At 42.0% G+C, this 26779-nt stretch overlaps 2 protein-coding genes across 2 annotated transcripts in view; both read right to left on the bottom strand.

Annotated features, from left to right (window-relative positions):
• The window catches only part of si:ch211-51h4.2 (uncharacterized), a 74924-nt gene extending 57081 nt beyond the window's left edge, over positions 1–17843 (bottom strand). The window contains exons 1-9 of the mRNA XM_056603268.1: positions 17702–17843; positions 16125–16166; positions 14531–14604; positions 13073–13141; positions 12547–12679; positions 10759–10778; positions 7734–7827; positions 6204–6345; positions 2387–2452 (exon numbers count right to left, since the gene is read on the bottom strand). Coding sequence (XP_056459243.1) covers positions 2387–2452; positions 6204–6345; positions 7734–7827; positions 10759–10778; positions 12547–12679; positions 13073–13141; positions 14531–14604; positions 16125–16166; positions 17702–17843 — 782 coding nt within the window. The remainder of the gene's footprint in view (positions 1–2386; positions 2453–6203; positions 6346–7733; positions 7828–10758; positions 10779–12546; positions 12680–13072; positions 13142–14530; positions 14605–16124; positions 16167–17701) is intronic.
• A 2731-nt stretch (positions 17844–20574) lies between these two features.
• Positions 20575–26779, bottom strand: part of LOC130392767 (inactive N-acetylated-alpha-linked acidic dipeptidase-like protein 2) — a 154567-nt gene continuing 148362 nt past the window's right edge. Inside the window, exons 14-15 of the mRNA XM_056603267.1 lie at positions 25642–25840; positions 20575–20815 (exon numbers count right to left, since the gene is read on the bottom strand). Coding sequence (XP_056459242.1) covers positions 20575–20815; positions 25642–25840 — 440 coding nt within the window. The remainder of the gene's footprint in view (positions 20816–25641; positions 25841–26779) is intronic.

Here is a 26779-nt window from a genome sequence, read left to right as displayed (position 1 = left end):
ATTGATGGATGGCTCCCCTGCTTGATTGATTACTCAATGGCCCTTGATGTAAAATAGTTATTTTGCGCGTGTGTGTGCTTTGGATGTGTACAGACAATACCGATGAAAACCCTTTTCTTTGTGAATAATCTTTGTTTGTCTAACTTTGATGCCAGGGGCTTTATGAAAGTCTTCCCGAGTGGAATGCTTGAAAAAAGGAAATCATTCAATATTTAGCATTGAACTATTATGTTGTTTGCATAAAATAATTATGAAATGAACATACATTTGAATGTTTATGATGATGAGGGTAGTCATAATCAGGCAGACACTTTTAGCTGCAAATAGCATTCCTGTAGTGAGCTCCTTAGCAAAGACGATGAAAAATGGGACAAACAAAACAAGGAGAATAAATCTGTCAGATATACACTTTCATGTGTAAAAGGCTACAAAACCATGAGGCAGTTAGAACAGCAGGGGGGGACACTGAAGTTTTGGAATGTGAGAATGTGGTGCAGATTCAGGGTGTATGTTTGCTTATGTGTGTTTGTGTGTGTCTGTGTGTATGTGTGTGTGTTTGTGTGTGCGTGTGCGTGTGCCTGTGTCTGTGTGTGTGTGTGTGTGCGTGTGCGTCTTATCACTTTGTTCTTAAACATCGGTACTACTAATGGATCAGACACAACTGGCCCAACATCAGAAAGTATATCGCAGGCTCACAAAAACTAAAAGCAACCAAAACACTTGCACAAAACATGAAATCAGATAGTTGTGAAGGCCAATATATCTAAATGGTTGTTCAGATCATCTCTTTTAACGTTGACAAATCAAATAGCTTTTTTTTTTTTTTTTTCTGCTTACAATTTGCTCTTCTACATGCAAATTCATTGATTCAATTTTGCCGTGGTCGTCCTTGCTGTATCACTAATCTATTTAACTAAATTACAGAGGGCCCCTTTCCCACAGTTGGCCTACAGTGAGTATACAATATATATACAACGAGTACCAATGGTTACATACATTTTAAACGGCGACACGGAAGTATCAGTCTATTTGGCAAACAAAAACAAAACAATTTTAAAATTAAAGATGGTAAAGGTTTAGGTGGTGCCGATTTTGTGACCCAGAGAGCGAAAAGAATGCATGTTTTCCTTCAGACCAATCACCCGACCAATTGAACTGAATTATACAATGAGCTCCACCCTTTTGATTCATAGTCGTGTCCGTTGTTAAACTGAAAGGTTGCATGAAGACTCAGGGGTGTGCTCTGATTCTGACCAGGGGCACTGTCACACTAAATTTGTACCGGCTGCCAAATTTGTACCGGGCGCGTCATCCATACGTAATCCACTCCAAATCTGCCTGGCAACAGATGATCGCTTCGTCCGTTGCCTGGCAACGGACGATCGCGTCGAATGAGTGAAAGGTTCACGAACATTCGCGAACCTTCTATCTAGCGATCCGTTATCTGTATTGTGCTATTTCGTCCTTGACCCGCTTTAAACACTCAGTTTACTAGCTAAATTTGATCAAACAATTAAATACAATACAAATATAAAGTAAAAACAAGTGTTATCTAGCGATCCGTTAACTGTATTATGTTATTTCGTCTGTGGCAACATGAGCGCGAATGTTTTTTGAAACCTGCCCGGCAACGGACGACGCGATCATCTGCTGACAGGCAGGTTTGGAATGGATTACGTATGGATGACGCGCCCGGTACAAATTTGGCAGCCGGTACAAATTTAGTGTGACAGCACCACTGTAACCCTGCAGATGGCTTGCTTGCCGTGGGTGTGTGGGTGGTCTGACTGAGCGTGGTGAAGTGCATGCTGGACATAGGGCGGCCTCAACGCTACGGTTTAGCACACATGCACTCTCAAGTACCATTATTATTGACCCTTATGTGAACGGCAATTTTTATGACACCTACAGGACCAGCTCAAACCAACGAGACATAACCTAACAGCAATGTCAAAAAGAAGAAAAGAGTGACTTTATTACTGCTTACAGCCGACCTATCAGACCACAAGGAACAGAAAGCCGCCGAACAGAAGAGGATGAGGAACAACTGCATCAACCATACTGTGAGCGTAAGGACCCACAATCTCCCTTAAAGACTCACCAATCAAAGCAGCGCAAACTGGATTTCTTAGCAGACTCCAAAACAAAAGGCTGTAGCCCAGGCAGGGAGACGTGAAAATTATTTAAATAAAAGCTAGATAAAGGTTTAATATATGTTCACCGTTGTGGGTGATCTGCGGCAGACAAGGCTGCACACAATGGAGAGAGAAGGATTGGCATCTGTGACACAAAAGTCACAGATAGCAGGGAATAACTTTATAACTCATATTAAGCTGTAGATGGAACTCACCCATCCAGCATATTAAGCATATTAGCCCAAACTCACCTGACGTTGAATAGAGCAGCATAGGCTTCACTGCCTGCCAGGACGTAGCTGATTCCGACAGAGATACTAGATCGAGAAAGACAGAGTCAGAGGAGAAATGGATATTACGAGGATATTAGATATTAGAGAGATATTATAAGTTAGTCAGTAAAACCTTTTCATCTCAGTAATTAGATCCTTATCTGTTAGTCACAACAAAGTTGAGTGCAAACTTGAGGCCGTGACGCACAGCCCCCCCAGCCCCAGACAGCCAGACTCATTCAGGGCTCAAACAGCTTTACTTCTCAAAAACAAATTCCTTAATTTCAAGGAACACAGCGCCTTGGTCTTCGGCGGGTCTCGAACGCTATGTTTAATACTTTATGAAGTTGTCGACAGAAGGGTTGACAGCACATCCTCATGAGAGTTACCCGTGCTTACTGTGGGTATTCTGAGGGGGCTAGAACCCTGGCACTCATGCAAACGAATATTGATGTCATGAGGCACGCAGTTCTTCCCTAGCCTTGCGAGGCCAGTCCCAAAGTATTCAGCCTACCTCTTGGGTAACCTCGAGATAGTAGTCTGAAACGGCCTGACATCAGCTCATACCCCGACAAAATTAAATCGGCCAATCTGCGAACCCGAGTAAGAGATGTATATGATGAAGCAAACACTGTGCCGTTTTGGAGATTTTAGGTTTTTACTTCAATGAAAGTACTGAGTTTATAGCTATATAATGCTGGCTGATGGTGTTTACTTTGGAATTAAGGCACTTCATTATAAATCAGCAGGATGCTACCTAACCCGCTGCAAGGTAACGTCAACCGCCAATGCCCAGCGACAAACAATGGCGATGGCTGACTTTCCAGACCTCATGAGCGAAGCCAATATGGTCTGGCTGTGCGGGGCAAAGTATTCCAATGGAAGTGCAAAATATAGCTGCACATCCTACATGGGCTGGGATTCAGGGTCAACAAGAAGGGCAGTCGTGCTCGTGACTATCACGCTCATAGAAAGCAGAAAAAAAGAATGCATAGTGAACTCAAACATATTCAAATCCTTAATGAGTTTTAAGTAATTTAACTGTCATTTGATGTGTTAACGTAGAACATAGGTGTGTGATTGCAAGGGCCTGTAAGGCAATATCCTCCACATAAACAAGTGTCTCTACCTCCCCTGCTCCAGCGGTGGGTTGAAATCCCCTCCTCTCTAAAAGCTGGGCCCATATTACAGCTCCTCTCGGGACTCGAGGGCTCTCTGATGGAGACTCCTGGAAGTCTTCACTCACTCCAAAACACACTGTGTACTGTGTGTGCTATATTTAGTGGGCGAGAGAGCTGGGGCAGCTATAGTGGCTGGCTGCAGAAAAGAGTGCGGGGCTCGTCTGATTTATTTTGAACTTAGAGGACACATTGCAATAAACCTTCAGTATCAGACAATATAAACTTTAGCTATCAGGCAGAGACAGACTACTCCAAAATACTGCTTGGTTAATGTTTTTCTTTGTTTTTAGTCCCAAGACACCTTACGAATAACAAACATCTGAGTGTTAAAGGTTTGACCTTGCAATGACGATGTAATCATTTTAATAGGTTAACAACATCTAAGCCTACCTGTCAAAATGTGATTCTGATAAAAAATAAAACATCTTGGCTCAACATGTAATACATGTACACATGACACTGAGGACCAGGTGAACTAGATAAAGATCTCATCCAAAACATTTTTAGTTCATGCCCAGCCTGCATCATGTATTTGCTAATTCAACCCCTTCTGTGAATGTGTGTGTGTGTATGTGTGTGTGTGTCTGTGTGTGTGTGTGTGTCTATGTGTGTGTGTGTGTGTGTCTGTGTCTGTGTCTGTGTGTGTGTGTGTGTGTTGGACATCAGCAGTGCCATGTCAAGGTGTGTCTGTAGATTGAGGGGAACACAAGGGTAAAAGCTGCAGGTGATGGTTCAATGTCTTTGTGTGTGAGATCTGTGTGTGTGTGTGTGTGTGTGTGTGTGTGTGTGTGTGTGTGTGTGTGTGTGTGTGTGTGTGTGTGTGTGTGTGTGTGTGTGTGTGTGTGTTTAGAAGGAGGACAGGGGGGATGGGGGGGTGGGGGGCGTTGAGGCTTGGCATTGATCGAGGGCTAAGCTTCCTTGGAACACAATGAAGGAGCTATCGATTGTTCAGGTGTTACAGAGCTGCTTGTGTTCCGATAACAAGACCCTCAGTCAGCCCCTGTACAGCCCCCCCCACACACACACACACACACACACACACACACACACAAATACATACTCACAGATAGTCATATGTATTCAGACAAAAAGGGAAAAAATGCACACAGAGATAGAACAGAGATTTAGTCTATACAACTGTACATAATCTAAACAACCACCCCCTCCCCAAAACACACACACACACACACACACACACACACACACACACACACACACACACACACACACACACACACACACACACACACACACACACACACACACACACACATTTCTCTCCCTATCCATCCAATAAATATCATATTTACTTTTCCAACAAAGTGATGGATTTTAAGAACCTTTGCTGATATGTTGTCTGATTAATAACAGTCTTCAATACGATGGATTGAGATTCTCTAGTCCTAAATCCTTAATTCAATTGTCTTGATGATTGAAATTAGAATACAGCCACAAGGTGATTGGCCTGTGATTTAGGCCCCACAAAACAAATATATACATTCAATATATAACACAAATATTGTACTGTACACATGTTGCTGTTATGCAAGTTCAATTTCAAAGTTGACCTTCATATGCATGTGCAATTGATAAGTATGTGGGAAAGTGTGTAAGCAAGAGAATAGATAATTATATAATTAGGATTTTCATAATTACCCGCCCACCAATAATTGTCCACTGTGCTAATCAAGCTTTCTAAATCATCTGTGTCCCAATTTGGTATGTGCCACACACACGCGCGCGCGCGCACACGCACACGCACGCGCACGCGCACGCACACGCACACGCACACGCACACGCACACACACACATACACACACACACACCTATATGTATGTCTGCAGCACATACACATCTGACTGGGATAAATAGAGACATTAGCAGATAAATCATAAGTTTGTTTGTCATAAAAATAACACAGCCCTAAGTTTTACTGACATATCTGAATTACCCACGCTCAACTAATAATGAAACAAGGTTTTTACAGATACAGTAAAAGTAAATATAACAAATTGAGAGTGGCGTATAATGATGCTCTAAGAATTCTGCTGAGGCTACCAAGGTGCACAAGTGCCAGTCAACTTTTTGTAAACAGTGGTGTTCCCACTTTAAATGCATTGCTCAGGAATCTGATGTACAGTTTTATGATGAGATTGATGGACTCCAAAAATGAAATTATAATGACTTTAACCATGCCGAAGTTAAGCAGCATCAGATACACTTCCAGTCTCTGGAAGCATTGGAGAGAGTGTCTGTATGTTTTTTAGTTGTGTTTCTTATTTGTTTGTTGTTGTTTTGTCTGTTGTACTGTCGTGTATATGGACCTATATGAGTCTGAAATAAAGATAAATAATACACTATCACAAAATTCTTATGAATTACATTTACAGTTACAGTTAATACAGTTAAATTAATTGGTTTTGTTAACTAAATATGTGTACCACTCTGTGAGGCAAATAGGCCTGACTTAACAAATAGAAATGTATTAATCATCAACGAAACCGATAGGGTCTGAATTCAACAAAACTCATTAAAACTCAATCCAATTCAATAAAAGGCACCAACTTTAAGTTTAGCATCCCAAAAGCCGCTCAAATGCCAGGGGAGTGACTTACAATTGAAAGAGGATGATGCAGTCAAAGGCATGGCTCATGGGCCTGCTGAGGAAGAGACGGCCCAGGAGATGCAGGTTGGGCTGTAAGCTCTGGGCTTGGCTCTGGACATCCACCTCTGCATCGGGCGTGAGTAGGCCTGTGTCTGACACACAGAGGAGCACACCATGGGTACACAAGCACAGCAGAAAGGCAGCGAGCTAGTGTGGAGAAGGAAAAGGTGGAACATTTACATACATAAGAACATTATAACCTATTTTACATTGTGACACGAAGTTGGGAGCTGGAATCCAGATGGTTGGTGATAGTAGTGGCTGATTATACCATGCCTTTGAACCACGGAGGATCTGATTTATCTCTACTGCTCAACACGGGAATAATCGCCTTTAACATGTCGGCATTGTTGCTGTGGTGCCAAACACGGAATGCATATGCAACATACTATTTCAAAGTCGGCAGAAACTAAAAAATCTACATTAACAAGCTATTTCACGGCAAAAAAAAAATAAGAGAGTTTTTAAAGTATAGAGACACAGGGGTGAAAGGGGAAGGTTTCTTGTTAGCCGAGCAGTCTCCGGGGAGGGCTCTGGATCCACTTAATTAGAAAGTCTTCGTCCACAACCCGCAGCTTCGTTAGCCGTTTTAGCTTAGCGTCGGTGCTCAGGAGGAAAAGAGATTATTGGGATGGCAGCCAACGGCTTGATACTTATTGATATACAGTATGGAGGAGCGTTTTAACTTCCTCATTTGGACCAATCCCAGGGTACGAAAAATGCTAAGCATGTGCAAGTCAACTTCAAAGCAAGTGCTTGTAATTTACTGAAAACGCCTGGTAGTTCAAAGGAGAAGGATTCAAAGGGACAAAAAAGATGGTAGAATGAGCCACGCTCTCTTAGTAATAAAAAGACAAACAGGATGGATAGGTGAATATAGGAACCCGAATGGATGGTTGGGTTTTTAATGAAGGAAATGTGTTAGTTGTATGGAAATGTGAAGGGATGCAGCCTTATTTCACTGTTCTGCTTCACCACTATCTGTTCTGTTCTCACTTTCGAAAGCGATTCATTTTCTATTAACAAGGATTGCAGTGAGGACAATTAAACAAACTCCCAGCACTGCAGACTCAGACTCTAGGAAAAGGACATAACACCATTGGTGCACGAGTTTAAAGGTCTTTGCGGGCGGTGCAGCCGCCCGCAAAAAAAAAAACATTACATTACAACCTTGAATTAAAGAATTCTAATGTGATTCTATACAAATGCAAAATAATTAAGGTACAGTGAAACTGTGCTCTTTCCTCAGACTATAACGGCCCCATCAAAATGTATAATCGCTGCATGGCTACATGTAAGCTCTGAGTCTAAGAGTGTGTGTGTTGCTGTGCGGCCGGCCTCCAGAGGATGCCATTCCCTAGCCAGGAGGAACGCAGACGAAAAATCGACCTGCTCCACAGCAGGTTGCTGGCCTACCGTCTCTTCCTTTCTCTCCCACCCATATTGCACTTATCTGTTTCCATTGACCCATTTTTCTCACCGTCTCTTTGAAGAACTGATGCCAACGGATGGACAGGGGACAGGGACAAACAACAACTAGGTAATGTCCGTGTGCAAGAGGAGGCTGGTATACTCTGTGGAGGTGGAGTTAACAGCTGATGGTAATAGGTAGAGATAATTAGGTAACAGCGGATCATGATTAGTAGACCTGATGATAATCACTAGAGCGTTTAAGTGTGTAACAGCTGATGATAATAAGCAGAGCTTATAAAGTAAGTAACAGCTGATGATAATCAGTAGAAACTTAGGTAACAGGTTAAAACCAAGAGGGGTTGAGTCTGCCGCTGTAACAACTAATGGTACTCAGCTGTTACAAGAGGAAAGTAAGCAATAAATATTCAGGAGAGGGCAGACCAACCATCTGTGACATGCAGATAGAATTAATTTCTAACCTGAACTAGTACATCAAACTAAATTATGTGTTTGTGTGTGTGTGTATGTGAAAAATCCTTGATGAATGATCACTTGATGAATACGTTCAAAATCTGTATTCATCAAGAGAACACGTAATGGTGCCACTGCAATCAGCATTCAGCCATGGAAACAATTAATAATATAATACTAACAACCAAAAAAAAAAAACGATAGGCAGCCAAAGTGTTTTATCATAAACATATATATCAGGGTTCTCCCCAAACAATGTTATATTGGCGCACAGCCACCTTGCATCCCTTCTAAAAGGCAGAGCCTGAATGAAGCGGGTTGCCGCACTGCTCAAGCCATTGAGGTCTGGGTCAGGGCAGTGTCACGTAGCAGAGAGGACAACACATATCGGAAGATACAATTCTTGTTCTTGAAACATGTTTAATATAATGGTTGGTAATGGATTCCTGTTTTTGAGCGGCGCTCATACAGCACTGCTCAAAAACAGGCAACAATTACCAACCATTATATCAAACATGGAACAAGAACAAGAATGTATGTACTGTATGGGGCCACTGGTCATGGATCTCATGGAAAATAAAAATAAATCAAAGGTCCAGTGTGTAGAATTTAGCAGCATTGCCCGTTCTGGGCTCTTGTAGGAACATGGCGGGGAGACATGGCAGTCTCCATGGAGGAAGACTGGCTCTCTTTGTAGATATAAATTGCTAATTTCTAACAAAAACACCATTTTCATTTCATGGGATTATAAACTCACTAAAACATACTTATTAATGTTATATTCCATTTCTGCCAAGTCTGTTAAAAGCTTTATAGGACGTATGAATTATCATAAAACCAATTTTTTTTTTTTTTACAATGCTCAGTTTAAATGAAATTGCACTATTTTTATGCTTGTCCTATTCTAGAGCAAGCAAAGAAAAATACACACACTATTCTGAATGACGGGATTGCAAGAAGAGCAAAAAAGCAAAAAAGCTAATCACATGTCACATTATTCCCAACCTGTAAACCTGCATTTGACTGCATCATCCTCTATCCATTGTAGGTCACTCTCCTGGCATTTGAAAGGCTTTTGGGAAATTCTGGAATTCTTGATCACAGCAAAACCTTTCTGCCTCCAAACTCATCAGAATCGTGTGCACACATCAAGATAGTGCACGTCACTCACACCGCAGTACTACTGTCAGACAAAATCCTAGGGGAAACACTGGAGGATCAACAGACTGACAAAATCGACTCTAGAACATACCTCAACAAATAAGATGCGTCATATATCATCATAAATAGTTAACACCAGGACCTTGACAGGTGAAACAGGGTTCTAATTTCTACCAATTTGATAATGGCAGTATTTAAGCAATTATTATTCTCTTAATATAAGAAGTAGCAAATTCTTTCATGTCAGGATCAATTAAAACGGTACACTCTACTATATTCTCTTGTAAGGCTATTGATATGGAATAAATGTACATGCCAGTGATCTTGAAATGATTTCAGCTCAATCTTGTTTTCCCTTTTCAGAAAGTGTGTCTGTAGTTCTCAACTGTGTTAGCTTGGCTCAGCTCAGCCTTATCCATCTGTTTCATTACAAACATGAGGCTGTATTAAAACTGTCATTTCTAAAGGGGCTTAGTGCAATTTATACACCATAAAACGATGTCCCTACTGTATTTTATTCCACAATCACAATTGATGGCGTTTATCTGCATAATATGACTCATATACAGATGATTTTACTCATTATTGCTAATCTGACTAGGACTTTAAACTGTGTAGTTTTTATGTTAAATATAAGTCTGATCATTTCCTAATCCCCCCTCCCAATTATATCATCATTGCACTGTATTATACTTAAAATTAATTTGCCTTTGTCACATTATCTTTGAATAAAAATGTAAATAACAAAACATAACATCAAGTGTGTGGTTACAAAGCAGTAAACATGCACAGAAGTCAAATTGCTCAAGGGAAGCGGTGATGAGCCTTGAAGCACCATTAGACCTTCAGGTCAGCATTTTTTTTTCTCTAATGGCCTTGTGTGAAGCTTTACTGGTAAGAGTAATGCAATATGTACATGCATGTTTATGTCTTCAGTTTATTATCTGTGTCTTCGTCCTCAGTTTAAATTGAAAAAAATTTTTTCCTTCATATCTTTGACTCTCATTCCCCCTTATCCTTTCGGAAAAAATGTATAACTTTTGTAATCACATCAGGCTCTCATATTCTGGTTCCTCTTCATTGCCGGCACACTATTACACGCCTGGTGTTGACTGTATACGTGCGTCCTCTGATTGATTGGAGGGGTTCACATTGCCGATTGCATCCACCCACCCACCCACACACCCTAATACCCACACACACACACACACACACACACACACACACACACACACACACACACACACACACACACACACACACACACACACACACACACACACACACACACACACACACACACACACACACACAGGGGATTATCTGCAAGATGCGATGCGTGCAATGTGCTCAATCTTGATGGTTCTCAGATTACTGATGAATGTCACCTCCTACACCCATCCTGTAATTTGCCAATAAAAAGTTGAGCGGTAGCTGGTCACACTCTGGTACAATCTCACCAGCCTCACTCTCATGAAAACTATGGTACAAAAAAACAGTGAGGTACATATAAACAGAAATAGACCAAAGCAGGCGACATATCAGATTGTTAGGCTGAATGGGAAATGGAAGCTGTCATTCATTCCCATATAGCCTACGTATGATTCATGATTGACCTAATTTACCTATCCCCATTTTTATTTGAACCACGTTCGTCTAGGAATTTCTTAAAAAACAAATAAGAGTGATGCGTTCTGGTTCAAATCCCCCAGACTGAAGGGGAAGGCCATGTCTTGTTGCCACGGAGACAGCTTTTATTGAAACGGTCTAGCTGTTTTTAAAAGGTGGATTGATGGAAGGACAGAAGGACAGAAGGACAGAAGGACAGCAAAGCAAAGAACAACACACTGAAATATAAGACCTTTTGGACGAGGCAGGAGAAAACCTGAAAAAATAATAACATAATTTTACGAAGGTGCCAATTTCTAGATGGGGAGACATATACAACAGCATGTTGTAACTATTAATTGTGACAGAAGTGTACACAAGGGGATAGAAGAAGCATCAAACATTTTTTTTTAGACGCACATAAATAGACTGAAACCACTAAGCCTGGGCACCTCCTGTCAAAAATGCTTTTACAGAACTAGCATCAGTGATAGGTAACACCACAGCAAAAATAAGCTTATCAGCTTTCTCCTAATCCAGCAGAGAGAGAGTCCAACCTTGAAGCAAACTGTTCTTACTGACTTGAGCGGTTTTTGTATTAGCTTTGGGGCTGCCAGTGCTGACTTAGGTATAAAAAAAAAAGAAAAGAAAAAGAAATCAAGTGCCTGTGAGCCCCTGTGTTTTCCCACTGTACCGGTGTGACAGGACTTCAGAGTGTTCTCCTCCCTCACAGCCCATAGAGCTCTAGGAGTGTTGGGAACGCTGCGATTAGCACAGCCCTCTGCTGAGGCGTTGGAACATGAGATGCCTGTTCTACCATGCTAGGAACATGGCCCATGGAGGTGCCCACTCGTGAATATGTATTGATATATTTAGAAATATGTATTATGTTCAAATTAAAATGTGCCCTCATAACTCTAATAATCAAATAAGGGAAAACAGCAGAGAAATAGAAAAAGAACAGAAATATGAATAACATCACATTCTAGACATATGTCAGGGTTGCAAATAAGCTTGTGACAAGTAGCAATGCAGAATTTTTTTATAGATTTTTCATTTCTGACAGCTGCTTAGCAATTTTCAAAGTAAGTTCTTTTTCATTTTATTTTTTTTCATTCACAAGCACAATTGTTTTAGTAAGAAAAGACATGGCCAACCACAGCATCATGGCTCTCAAAAAAGATTAAAATAAAGCAAGGTAATTGTAACTGGGTTTTTTTGCGCGCAATAACCACCGAAGAATGATCATGGAAATGTTTTAAACATATTCTGGCGTTATATTTCATTCAAACTTTCTCGGTAAATTGTACTTATTTCAGTATCCCAGGTAAATTCTTTCATTGAACATTATCTTTCTTTAAATTATTAGACAGAAGCATATAAGGTATACCATGTGCATTGGTTTAGCAGGAATAACCAGACTTTTTTCCTGTTCCATTTCTTTGTTTCTAACACATCAAAACATGATGATCAGACAGTGTTCTAGAATTCATTGCTGCAAGATGTTTTCCTGCAAAGCAGCCGAACCACCTACCAGAGGGTATGCTGTGGTGTTTGGTGCAAAAGTGCTCTCACACAACCCCAAAGGGCACATCACACGTTTTTCCCCCAACTCAAACTAACAAAAATTAGAACTGTACCTGCACTCTCCCCTTCATCTTCATCCCCCACCTCCTCCTCCTCCTCCTCCTCCTCTTCTGTGTGAGCTGCTCTTGCAGGCACCACCTCCCCTTCCTCCACCTGTTCCATTATAATCTGCTCAGTGGAGGCGCCCTGGATGGGGTAGAAGGGGACGGGAGGAGGGCAGAACAATGATTAGAAATGATTTCCTGGGCAGAGACGGGTAAAGTAAGATACTTCAAGAGCTGTTTGAAACCACTTGACGTCTACATTCAGAGACACGCGACATTCTCAGATTCCATCAAGAAAATAGCTGTCTGGATAGCTTTTCTGACTTCACTCATTATTCACGGTTTGAAGTCACGAGGAGAGCGATCTTTTCGTGTGAGGTAATTAGGCATGCCATGGTCGTATAAGGTATTCTTTTGTGGTTGGCTGAGGGCTACTTTGGAAAAATGAAACTACAATGTGTGAAAGCAGTAACATTAAACCAGACAAAAGAGACACCTAGCATGAAATTGACATGCAGAAAAGACCAGGGCTTACCTTCAGCGATTCTACCTGCGCCACCTGGCATCTTTGAAGCAGCTCCACAAACAGGTAGATCACAAGGCCCTTCATCACAAGACAGAAAGCTATTAATAAATTGTTATTAAAATACCTTACAGGAATATGACTTCTTAAATGTTTCAGCATTAGAAAACCTGTGTTTGATGTGTTAAAAGGAAACCCTGGGAAGCTAATCGTTTTTGCTATTCGATTGCCAAACAGTTGTCTATTTTCTGCCATAGCACAAACATCTGCCGTTACTATCGTCTCATCGCTTCACTGGGATTGGCAGGAGTGGGATTGTTTTCAGATACAAATCAAACTTTGGCTAATGCCTCAGTCTACACATTTACAGATATATATTTTTACAAGTAGAATAATGTCAGAGTACAAGTAAAAATTTTTACAGAAAACATGAAACTGTTATTACAGTTACCAGCTTGCAGATGCACTGTGAATGCCTTTTTTCTGTAACATTGCTGCATATGGTTAAGGCAGTGTCAATATGTGTGTGTGAATGCAAGCGCACCCTGAGTGTGTGTGTGTGTGTGTGTGTGTGTGGGCCGTATAATATTCCTTGCACGCTTTTAGACATGGCTTTAAATCAAGTTTTTTCATGGAAAAGCATGATGAGTAAAGGGGGCCCCACACAAAGAGTAGTCTAGGGGCCCATGACCCCCATAATCAACCATTGCTGGTCCCTCCTAGCAATTTCCAGGTTCTAAGCTGGTTTTCCTGGCGGGTCATTTTAAGAAGCATTGCGGTGAAACTGATGGCAGGGACCGGACTGGAGGTTGTTTAGATCATTATCGGCGATGCATCAGTCGCCATCATTTCCACTCCCCTACATCCACCACAAGTCGCGACGACACAATATGGTCTGGCGGCCGCTCAACCGCAAGAGAAGGCATGAACGGAGACGCGCATACGAACATACGAGAGAGCAGGCCCTACATAAACGACTTGAGAAAAACTTTTAAAAGACAACGTGATTGATTGGAAGGAGAATTGCAAAACAAATCATGTTTTGGGTTCATAGAAATACAAGGAGGAAGGATGGCTCATTCAATTTGTGCAGTTTAAGCTTGTGCATGTGGGCTATTAGCCCGAGTGACAATGTTGATGGATCCGCCACGGCCGGCCCCGCCTAGCTATGTGTCGAGGTGTCCCTGAGCAAGACACCTAACCTTAACTGGGTCGCTGGCTGTTGCCTTGAATGGTGGACACCGCCATTGGTGTGACAATGGGTGCATGAATGGGTGAAAGGGAGGCCCGAATTGTAAAGCATTTTGAGTGGCCACAGGTCGTAAAAGCACTATGCAAATGCAGTCTCCTTTACCATAACAATTTCAGAGTGAGACAGCATCTGGCATTGAATAAACTTGGACAAACACAAACATTTATTTTGATAAAATTGCATAGAAAACGAAATGCATGCAACTATGTTAGGAATACCTGGACAAGGAAGCCAATGAGAAAGGTGATGAGGAACGGCAGCAGTCCAGCATGTGCAATTGTCACTGGCAGACCTGCAAAATATATCAGAGAAGAACATCAAAAAGAGAATCCTACTTCAATCCCAAACTTCAATCCCAACACTGTGTTTAAAATATCTTGAAGTCAGTTTGTCACCATCCTTGTCTCTTGCTCTTTACGTCCCACTACGCACACACAGTATTTAATGCCTTGCTCTAAGTTCCTATCAAACTTTATGGCTGAAGATGATTTGAATGAGATTTAAGTGATTGAACAACTATTAACTCGACAGGGCTCCACCTTAGTGGAACAACAGGAAGAAGACGCAGATGAAAAACAGTAGTGAAACGTAATGTCCCATGTAATTTCTATCACAACTACAAAAAAAGATCCCCCCCCCATCTTAACTACAGTTCATAAAGCACAGTAAAAAAGAAAGATTATCTGCCCATATAAAACTACAAGACTGACAGACTTTTAATTATGCTTCTGATGCACCAGTGATCTAAGACTGACCCAAAGAACAAATAGGCGTTCATCCCACCACCTCCTTCTCCTCTTGTAGGACAGTATTTATGTGTTAGGACGTGTGTTATTGGCCCCAGACCGCTTGGCCCTGCAGTCCGATGCTATTCACTTAGGAATTATAGATCAATAAAACAAGCCTTAAAGGTTCAACCGGTGCATCAAACTTTACATATTACAAATGTATCTCACAGAGTGAGGGGCAGCATCTTTTTGTTTTAGCTGTTTGTAATATCTTTAACTGCACTTGTGCAGACTAGTCTTTGATTTTCTTTGGGCGGGGCCATCTGTGTTTTTCTTTCACAAAGGCAAACAATGAGAAGGAAAGGCGCATATTCACAGAACATATTCTCTCTTATGGCTCTGAGGGGGCCCCATCATATTGGTCTGCTGCAAGACAGGACCAAAACAAAAGAAAAAAATATGGATGACAGATGTTGACGTTGTTAACCTCCTTGTATCGCAGGGATTCACTAATTGGGGTGCAAATATTATGAATGACATAGATAATGTTATTGCCCTTAGATTAAAATGAATGTGGTGAAACCTATTCATAAGAAGTGGATATTGAGTGGGGAGCCAGGGGTTTGGATTAATAAGGTAGAACGGTTATAAGGACGAAGAATTTATGTCCCCTTATGGACTTGTTGGCACTCAAATGACATGAAGAGAATATTGCTTTGTCAAGTATTGTGGTGCTTGTTGTCAGAGATAGTACCAAGGAGGGTTTAAAAGTGGTGTTTAAGATAAATGAAACACAGTGAGATGTCAGTCAGTGTGTGTGTGAGTGTGCGAGCTGGAATGAGTGCATGTTTTGCCCCATAAAAAATGATCACCTCATTGCCAAATTGGTTACACATACAAACACACACACCAAATATAAATACACACGCAGGGTTTAATAATTATTCATACAGTCAGTGTTTATACATTTACATTGTTTTACAATTTCTTTGTTGTTCTTGTCAACACAAACGAGGACACCCAAAGACACACCAATACATAGTGTCGTGATGGATCAATGAATCTTACTAATGTCAGTACTTACCTAGGATACCAGTCCCCAGTATGGTTGCAATGCTCAAGAAATCTGAGGACAAAGAATTAAAACAAACGTATTAGTAAAATAGGCTTGCTTGTCCGGCCCGATGCCTCACACCAATGAGTTGAATGCCTTCATCCAGCTACATTAAGTACTCAACTTATTTTCACTAGTGAAGACTCCATCCATAAGGGATTTTTCACTGGGCATAATGACAAGCTATAATTCATCTAAGAAAACCTCCTCCCTTATACGTCTCCTGAGGACCTCTTGTGATTACATTGTATAGCAGAACAGATGAGACCCCCCCCCCCCTTGGTAAACAAATGGAGAAACACTGGAGAACCAGCCTGTCACCGGCATATTAGCCACTGTATTGATAAACGTTCACTTCTCCGTCGCCTGCAGATCCATCACGGACGCTTGACAGAACTCCCATCATCGCAGGAATTAACCTGTCATTTCTTATCAGCCTGCTCCCGTTTCAACATTTTCGGATAAATCCCCCCCCCCCCCAAACCACAACCCATCCCCAGGACCACCGCCAAGGTTTTTGTTGCAGGACAAGGGCTAGTGGAGGATGGGGCGCATGGGGACACACAGTAATGAGATATGTTACATTGTGTGACTACTTCAAAACCTGTCTAGCCCAACGCCTGTATACTCATGTTAGAGAAGTAGCTGTGAATGACGTCAATGCAAGTCAACCAAGTCTTTTTGATATAGTAATGATTATTTTTGTATTTTTATATTTCTTTATGCATGCTCTTTATCTGAAAATGTTTAACATATATTGTTGAACAGCTGCCAGTTGACTGTCTAATGTTTGTTTTTATATTTCCATTATAAAAAAAAACACAAGTTATTTTGGTCGAATGTGACACATCTTCCTTAAAAGCCTGTCTTGCCTACGACACAAACACAAACACAATAACATCCTTAGGCCAGGAATGTGTACCATAAACAACCAATCACATTGCAAACACATATCTCTATTTGGCAGCGGGCGCTCATATCAGATGCAGACCAGGTCCACCTTTAACAGCAGAGTAGGCTTCTTAAAGAGCAGAACAGCCTTATGGATGATTAGGATACGGTGACAGTGTGCTGTAGCCTCAGCCAAAACATTATAGGTAACTGCAGCGTATAGGCTACAAACCTAAGCGTTTTATTGCTGTGGGTTCAGTTGCTGAACGGATATTGCATGACATACTTTTTGTAGCTACTGGTAACATGATACATATATACACTTTACGCGTAGGTCTACGACGTCGAGGGGATAAACAGTGTACGGAACTGCTTATCCCGTATCGCAGTGTGGTCGGCTGCTCTCGTATCGCATTACACGCGATTCCGTGGCGGGCTTTCTCTCCATCTTCCTCGGGCTCGCGCCTTCGTCTGTCATATCATCGTCGTCACCATCATGCTAGTCCGCATGTATCTTTAAATGTATGCTTGACACTTGTGAAATGTAACAACCGTGGATAAAGAAACGTTTTTTTCGCCATTGCGAAAACTGTCTTCGAGTTGAAGACACTGACAGCTGGGAGATATACAGTGTTCCGCGTGTCGTTGGTACTCACAGCACTGCAGGTAAATAAGTCTCAATTTCCAGGGACTATGCTGGTTTTTCCGGGTCATTTTAAGAGACATTGTGGTGAAACTGTTGTCGGGGACGGGACTGGGGTTTGTTTGGATCATTATCTCCGATGCATCGGTCGCCATCATTTCCACTCCCCCTACACGCAAATTGCGACGGCACGTGAACGCGCCGCGATGTTGTTCCACGGTCGCGGCGCGCGCATCCGCAGGAGGATGCATGAACACTGAGCGCATAGTATTACACGATAAAGCAGGCCGAACAAAAAACACTTGAAAAAACGTAATTTATTTGACAGAATTGTAAAAAGCATCATGTTTCAAGTTTCTACAAATACAAAGGTGAAGGATGGCTCATTAAAAGGTGCAGTAAGTGGAGGCTGGTGAATGTGGGCTATAATAACTATTACGTTAGTCCAGCTGACAATGTTTATGGATTGAGTTTGAAGTACGAATTATCAATCCCACAATATTCTGTTTTATTGCTGTGAACTAGTGGACGACAGAGACACTCTGTCTTCCTAGGACCATCTTAAAGGTTGCATAATGTCCTATTTTTTTCATTCTTTATTTTCTGAGTATGACCTTGTGCGCTGACATAGAGGTCACACATCTATCAAATATAGGGTGGCTTGAGTCACATGGTTTGTTTGTAATATCAACAAACCACCATAAGCAAAATAGCCTAAAACCTAAATAATATGAGCCGACAATAATAGCTATTGTACGTCACAGTTCTAATGGCACGGTCTAAGATGGAGGTTAGTGAGGGTCAATTTTAATGATTTAATAAATAAAGTATGGTTTTAAAGAAAATATAGGAAATGTGACACCCTTTTGCTGGCCTTTAACCCACACAACATGTTTTGCTCAAACAATCGCTTTGCAGTAATGTACATTGATTGTCTTGTTATGGTGCTACTTACAATGTTGTGATGCGTAATGCAATGGTGGTTTGTGATTGAAGTGCACATCCTTACTTTTCTTTTCTACATGCTTGTATTGCTAACATTATTCTAAGAAAGGCACGCAACATATGCAAAATTTCATTTAGTCTGGCTTTTCAACATCCTTCAACAGCTTTCTGTCTCAGAATGTTAATTCAAGCTACACCTGTTACACAAATTAATCTTATGTTTGCTTAAGATTGAAACACAGTTAATACTATACTACTAACTACTACTACTATTAATGCAATAGGTAAGAAAAAACACATGATACTATTAACTATAGACAATGGGATTAAAAATCACCTTGAAATGATTATTGACAACGCGAAGAATGACGTTTATGTTAAGGCAATAAATACATTCATAACATAAGGGGATACTGTACAATTGGTTTGATGCCTTAAAAAAATGGACTGCCATGCAAAGTAGTATAAAAACACGCAATGTCTTTACTAACAACATTCTCTCCTTCACACTTTTGAAAAGTAAAAAGTGTGAAAAAAGGTCTATACAACTACATCTATATACTACCTTTCTGAGTTGGTGGCCATGTAAGAGTAAAATTCCGTAACCATGACACACTGTACACATTATTTGGTGTGGTTTACATTTTTGTTTTGGATGGTTGAACCAAGGTACGTCAAATTAGGGGACCTCCATTTCGGTCTTGTTTAATATCAAAACATTCACTATCAAAAGGATTAAAATAAGCCATAAATGATATCTGAAAAGTGACAATTATTTGATAGTGCTGAAGAATTGTCCACCTATTGAAATCTGATTTGAAGGAATCACAGAGGCCGCTTCAGTGCAAACCATTACATTTCATTCTGGAAGAAAAGCTATTATATCAGTTTTAATCACAGTGAACCGAAACCACTCGTTCACACACGTTCCAAAGGAAATTAGTTGCTTTTGGTCATCCAACAAAGATAATAACACATCAGTTAAAATAAATACTTAAAAAAAACAAGCTATTCTCATTCGAAGGGACGATAAGTAAGTGAAGCTTATCGTGATTCTGCAGAAAAGGAAAACCACAGATTATATCCCCCACAGAATCATAATAAAACGGAGCAAATGAGGGGTAGGGGCGTTTTGTATTGGGGTGTGATGAATAAAGCCGCCTTCACAAGCGCAAACACAAAGCCAGACATGCAGCAGGACAAATACCAATCCAGCATGAGATGGTGGAGGTAAGAGGGAGATATAAGTGGAAATGAAGAGGGAGAAATTGCCCAACAGTGCGGAAGAAATAATAAAATGGAGCCAGCTGGGGCTGTGGTGTGTAATGCAATGCTTACCAATTCGCCTGTGTAAACAGAATTTAAATTCTTCCTCACTTGTGTCTTCACCTCGCTTTATGCCTACTCAGGCAACAAAAGGATCACTTTTCTCCTTTGTCCTGATTACCGAATGCTCTATATGTAGCCTTCTCTTCCCGCTGCAAAAAAGGCGTCAGAAACACAGTACGTCTGTTTTTTGGGATTATCAGAATTAGCAGGTCTGCCTTAGTGGTTTAGGGGTCACGTTGCAGTTCCCATGGTAAAATTATCGAATGTTTCAACATATTAATCATTGAATTATTTGAATTGTCTTTTCATGCCCCCAGTAGCATTAAGCCAATTAGATTTATTACATACAGGCTGTTGCTGTTGGGCCATACCGCTTTGTAGGGACAAAAGTCAAATGTTGGGTAGTTAATGATTGCTAATGTCATGTAACACCATAAATAAAAGCCTTTGTTTTATCGAGAGAACACCTGTGACCCTTCACACAGTTTAGTCCTATATTAATCTCGGGGCTGTACGGATGATCCATCCAATTGTTTCCGGGTTTCATTATTATTCTTTGAAAAACATTTTGTCAAGAATAAACCAAAGGCCGTGCCGTTATTTGCCGTGCCGTCATTTGCCGTCCCCAGTGTTGTTATCATCAAACAGCCCGAGGCCGAAGCAAACCAGCATCTCGGCCGACCGAACGGCGGCCAGGATGAGGGACAGCGATTGGTTGTCGCAGGCTCCGTGTTGCGAAGGAGCAGGAACAGCCGCTCTCCTCTGTGCCTCCTCAGCGGGGCCGGCGTCCTCCTGGGGGAACCTGAGCGTGGAGAACTGGGGCGTCTTCCCAGGAAGGCTGTATAAGAGGTTCCTATAGGACGGAAACATAGAGGGAATAAACGGCAGCTTTAGTTTCGGGTGGCAGCAAAAAGCGATTCCACTCTTCTTCTTAACACTGTACACAGACTAAATAAAAAGGCACAAATGTAAAGCAGAAAAGCAAAACTGATAACCGACTGTGTACGTTGGGGCATTAGGTTGGATAAATATTTCATGTTAGAATAACAACAAAACGCACTGACAGATTGGTAATGGACAGCCATTGAAGAGGAGATTCATGGGCCACATTACTCATAGTGGCAAGGCAGGGTCAATAGCAGCACCGAAAACAAGGACACCCGAATAGAAAATGAAAAGAATAGTTTTGTCCTCTGTTTTATCTTCTGTCACAGACAGTCCACAGAAGCATAAAGTGCAGTGTGTGAATTATTGCTCCCAAAAAGTCTGGGCTATCCTTTTACCTTCATTTCAGTGCCACCACATACAGTCCAGAACACCACACGCACTTGCGAAACGACAAATTCCAAAAGTAATCTGTATAACAAAACACACACACACAGGAAAAAATACACACAAAACAAATACACACATGTACAATAGTCCACATATGCGCAGGCCGCACACACACACAAACACACACACACACACACACACACACACACACACACACACACACACACACACACACACACACACACACACACACACACACACACACACACACACACACACACGAGCATGTGCGTTTCGCGTGGCAGAGCAGTCATTTGTAGGTCACAACTGTAGGACCCGAGGTGCGTTCTTCATCTCAGGGACTTCTTGACAAAGACCATTGATTTCTGTTAAAGTGGCTGAACGGGGCGTCTTAGGGAGTAAATAGAGTGATTCTTCATCTGCTACCATGCTGCCCTGCGGGGACTGCACTGCAACCTTCACCTGTGCAGGCGGGGCTGTAAAATAGGTCAAGACCTTCCTCTCAAAGACCCTGCCGCTGCAGTGTTTATGTGTCTATATATACTGCACTACAGTCAGTACAGTGTTGTGAAATCGTACATCGTAGGCAAGAAGGTGGGCTCTGTTGTTTTTTCAATGGCCACAGCCATCTGAACATATAACAAGGGTGTTTACAGGATTAATGATACGACTGCACGTCCATCCACTACTGTCATGACTGTGTGGTGACACATTTAAAGCTGTTAACACACACGTGTGTGTTAACAGAGGGGTTTAGTGTACGTGTGTGTGTGTGTATATGCACGTGTTTGTTTGTGTGTGCACACAAGAGTCTATGTGTCTCAGTAAATTAACTCTGAATTACTGAAAATGAATATATTTCAATCAGGGGTTTACCAGTATCCAAGTTCTAGTACAATATATTGATTTAACAACATTTGGCAATTAGACACCATCAAATTATTCATCATAGGAAGATGGATCCATGAAGTTCGAATGGAGATTGGAGGCAATACCATCTCTTGCCCACTGCATCCGTCCGTTGACGGATCCCATTGACTTTGAATGGGGCAGAGCCGCAATGCATTGTGGATCCATCCGCTCCGTTGGATCCGTCAATAAGTTGAAAAATGTTCAACTTTTCAGGCAGTGACAGATCCGTCATCCAATCGGATCGCGTATGCTCGGGCTTAATGATGGATGCCTCTGCAAAGACTACTCCCCCATCCGTCAGCCACGCCTTCCGTCATCCGTTGACGGACGGTGCAGTGGGCAAGTAGCAAAATACGGACCCGAAATTCGGTCGGAGCGTCAGCCTTCAGCTCGAGATAGCATGTTGTGCAGGTCAGGTCAAGGATGCAAAGTTGAGCAGCCCGAAGATCGACAGCCTTGTGGAACATTTGACTTGAGATTGACATGTGTTTGGGGCAGAAAATCAGCATCTTGTCTATCTTCTGTGTTGATACTTAAGGTTGTATTGATGTAATTGTAAAAATGAGTTGCCCAACTCATGTACTCATTTTAATAAATTTGGTGATAGTTACAACAATATACACAAATCAAAAGACACCCTCGACGGAGGTCCACTGGCCATGCATTGTTGAACCTTATAGTGCCATTAGTTACCAGTGTGCCTGACGGAAATAATATAGATAATATAGATAGTTTTATTTGTTGGAGCGAAGCTTCATGTCAAGAACTGCGTTATTCTAATTATTTAAATGTTGTAGATGGACCACTGGATTCATCTTATGATAAACGGGATGCCCATCACTTGTATGTAGGCTATCCTAGCTGCTCAGAGACTGAGAGAGAGACTGGATCCATGAGAAGCTGTCAGAGAGATCCAGCACAGAGGATATTCTAATGTTATTTAGCACAATCAAGTGAGCTCCACTGACGCCGAGCTGAAGATAAATCATTTTTTCTATACCAGAAGTTACCCTTACGGAAGAAAATGAGGCAATTAGGCTTACACTGGTCCCATTTGATCCCAAACAGATGTGGCACCACTGGGCAGACCCATCTGCGGAGCAGTGTTGATTGGCGGCCTACGGATCTCTGAGGACCGACCAAAATATTTCACTGCAAATGTTTGTCTCTGTTTTTGCTCAACTTTCTAACATTGTATCTACTGTTACGATTACGTGCATATCGACATACTCCACTCATCACGCGAGTGAAATCCCGCGTTACAAGTTTAGGCAACAGACAACTGCATTCACTACACTGACTGTCATTAGGAACGCTCATTACAGTCAGCGTTACACTGGTGATACTAAAGTCCAAGTCGGCGAGAAGGAACCCCAGACAACGCGCGTACGGACTAGTGCTTTGACTTATGCCCAAAAATCATATTCGAAGTTTGTTTGTTTATTAATATTAATATTCGAATATATTCGAATATGTATTAATAATATTTTGACCATTAAATGCCTTCAGTAAGGCCTGGATTGGGCTTCGCGAGGTTTGTTTACCGCCGTTGCTATGGTTACCGGACTTGCGTGTTCCAATGGTTAATTAGGTTTCTAATAAATTCGTTTGAATTTTGATTTATTTTTTGATATTCAAATTATATTTGAATAACGAAGTTCGGAGTCAAAGCCCTAGTACGGACCCGTCTGAATTGGGCCGGCTTACTGTGACTGGGCAAGGGGGTGTCAGAGGGCAGGCCAGGCTCCCTCATTCCCCCCGATAGCACCGGGCCTACCACTGGGGCGGGTTATTCTAAACATTCCCTGATATCTCTAGAAGATAATGGCCAGATACGCTTGGTGCCATGACCGTTGCAGTGAAGGAAAAAGTTTAAAGGGAAAACATTGATGCTTGCTACTGGTCTGATGTAGAACAGGAAGGCCAAAAATCAACCGTTCCTCCCTGGTCACCTTCTGGGTGGGGTTACTGCAAACACTGGGGAGGGGAGCCAAGCAGGCATGGGAAATTGGAAATTTGAAATTGCCTCTTAATCTGAAGTGTGGACGGATTCCAATAGGTCTCCCGTAAGCCCTGCGGATCTGGAGAAAATGCCGTATGGGTTAGGTGCAAGCATTTCTTTGAAGCTATTGCAATTTAATTTGTTAGATTGATGCACCTGCTGGCCGTGGCGATCGACTGTGGGCAGTGGGGTGATGCTGATGTCAGGCATCAGCTCATTTATTCACCCATGGTTGGTTTGAATGAATGAGCTGCGCTCGGGGGATGAATGGCCGTCTTGGGCAAAGGGTGCAATTGTGGCCGCATGCCCTCGCATTTTTAGATAAGTAGAAGTAGGTAGCAAGTAGATCTGCGCGTCCAAACAAGTTCACACTGGACACTGCAGTTCCTTTGGTCCAACACATCCATAGGATGAATGCTTGTTGAGGAAATTGACATAGGCCTACAGACATACAGAGAGCCTACAGAGTCCTATGTAGGCTCCCGCGCTTGGCCACCGCGTATGGACATACATTCTCTGTCAGAACGGACAGGGTCAGAGAGCCATGTAGGCTACATGTAGGCTACATGTAGGTTACATGTAGGCTACATGTAGAGCTGCCCTCCTTCGTTGATAGAGGGAAAACAACAAATCCCTGGAAAATCCCTCCTGATTGAACTTTGGCTATAGCTACATGCAGTGTTTACATATAAACGTCAAATATAGACCTATTGAAGTAGTTAGACTTGTAGTCTATGCCCTAGTGACCCTGGAAACACAAAAATACATGTCAGATGTAAACACTTTCTACAGCTATCAATCGTCCCTGTTGTAATTGTCCCTCTACGGTGAGGAAATGCTAACATACTTTATAAACGAGGGCCATTAGGCGGTAATGCTTTCTGAGCATGATGGAGCAGCTAATTTTAGCTTGGCTGCTAATGGCAGTCGAGCACAATTAACATGTCTATTACCACCATAAACTGTGAATAACGCAGAAACAGGAACCCATTCATTCTCGCGCAATCTAGTAACTGGGACAAAAGCTAAATAGCAGATGAGGATGTGGAAGTTGGCAGTGTTAGAGTTGGCGGAGTGGGCTCACTATAACGAAGAATGGCTGTCCTGACACAACACACACACGCACACAGCACATTTGCAGTGTGTGTGTTGGTTTAGTCTTGTGCGTGAGACAACAGTCAATCTCCTTCACTCACACACACAAACTCACTCAAACACACAGACACACAGACACACACACACACACATGTACACACATTCATGCTCACAAACACACACACACACTGACCAACAAACCCACCCCAGGGGAATAATCGAAATCCTTCCACTCAGTTTAACCTTCAGATCTTGCAGGAAATCCGGGATGAACGTATTGTGTGTTGTTCTCTCGTCTCCATCTAAACATGCCCACAACCAGCACACTTTTGGGCTGATGGTGCCCTCCGCGGTCAGGCAGCTGTAGTGGTTACCTGTAGACTCCGGGGGGGGCGTGCGGCACCACAAAGCTCTTCTCCAGGTCGCGGAGCACGTCGTTGAGCATGCGCACGTGGGACGGCTCCCGCTCTTTGGGGTCGTTGGCCGGCCTCATGGTTTCAGACTGGAGGAAGGCGGCCCTGTCCCGCAGAGAGGTGGCCCAGGACAGCAGGGCAGGGGGTGGCATGCTGACCGCTGCACGCACACACACACACACACACACACACACACACACACACACACACACACACACACACACACACACACACACACACACACACACACACACACACACACAGAGAAGAGTTAAGAGAAGAAAACATTCAGAAATGGTCACGTTTAGATCAACATGCAACAGACCGTGTGTTTATGGCACCGAGCATCTTGCAAAAACTCTTGTGTCAGAATCTTGGTGTAAGGAAGTTATTTCTGGCTACTACATGTGGCTGGCTCAGGTTGAGAAACAGAGAGGGGGAGGAGACATTTGTCTTATTCATCTCTTCAGCCCAACTCCACCCCCTATGTTGAGTCCTTCAACACTGCATCCACCTCCCTTTTCGCTTTCCCTCTTGGCCGACCTCATCTATTCCGACCAGGGACTGAAATCGCTACCTTTCATCCCTTTCCATTCACTATGGTCTTCACACTCTCACAAGTGTTCCTAAAGTTAATTAAAATGACCTCCTTCGTGTCTCACCTGCCGACCTTCTCCTCTACTGGTCCTTTCTCCACTGCACATTAAGGAAATAGCATGTGTTATTTGACAAACTCACTTGAATGCAGGTCAGTTAAAAAAAAGTTGCTTTACACAGCTTTTGAGTTGATTGTTTGTATTTACATAATATAGTTATAATCATGCAGTGTTGTATGTGTAGACCTAGTTAATATCTTCCACACACTTTCTAAATGTCAATGTGTAGTATCACAAGTTCAAGTTATTTGCAGACATAGTTTGGCACAAGTAAAGCAGAATTTAAACATTATTCACAGGACCACTTTATATACGTTTTCCAGAAAGAACAAGCTTGAAAACATACACAATGTTTACGCCCCAACGTAAAACTTTCTGACTTAAATGCATGCATCTATTTCACTTTCTGAAAGCATCATATTTGATTCATTTATTCACCATTA

This window comes from Gadus chalcogrammus, chromosome 12 (genome assembly GCF_026213295.1).
Source record: "Gadus chalcogrammus isolate NIFS_2021 chromosome 12, NIFS_Gcha_1.0, whole genome shotgun sequence".
Classification (NCBI taxonomy): domain Eukaryota; kingdom Metazoa; phylum Chordata; class Actinopteri; order Gadiformes; family Gadidae; genus Gadus; species Gadus chalcogrammus.
Note: the sequence above shows the minus strand (reverse complement) of the source record. Positions and strands in the feature narration are given on the sequence as shown.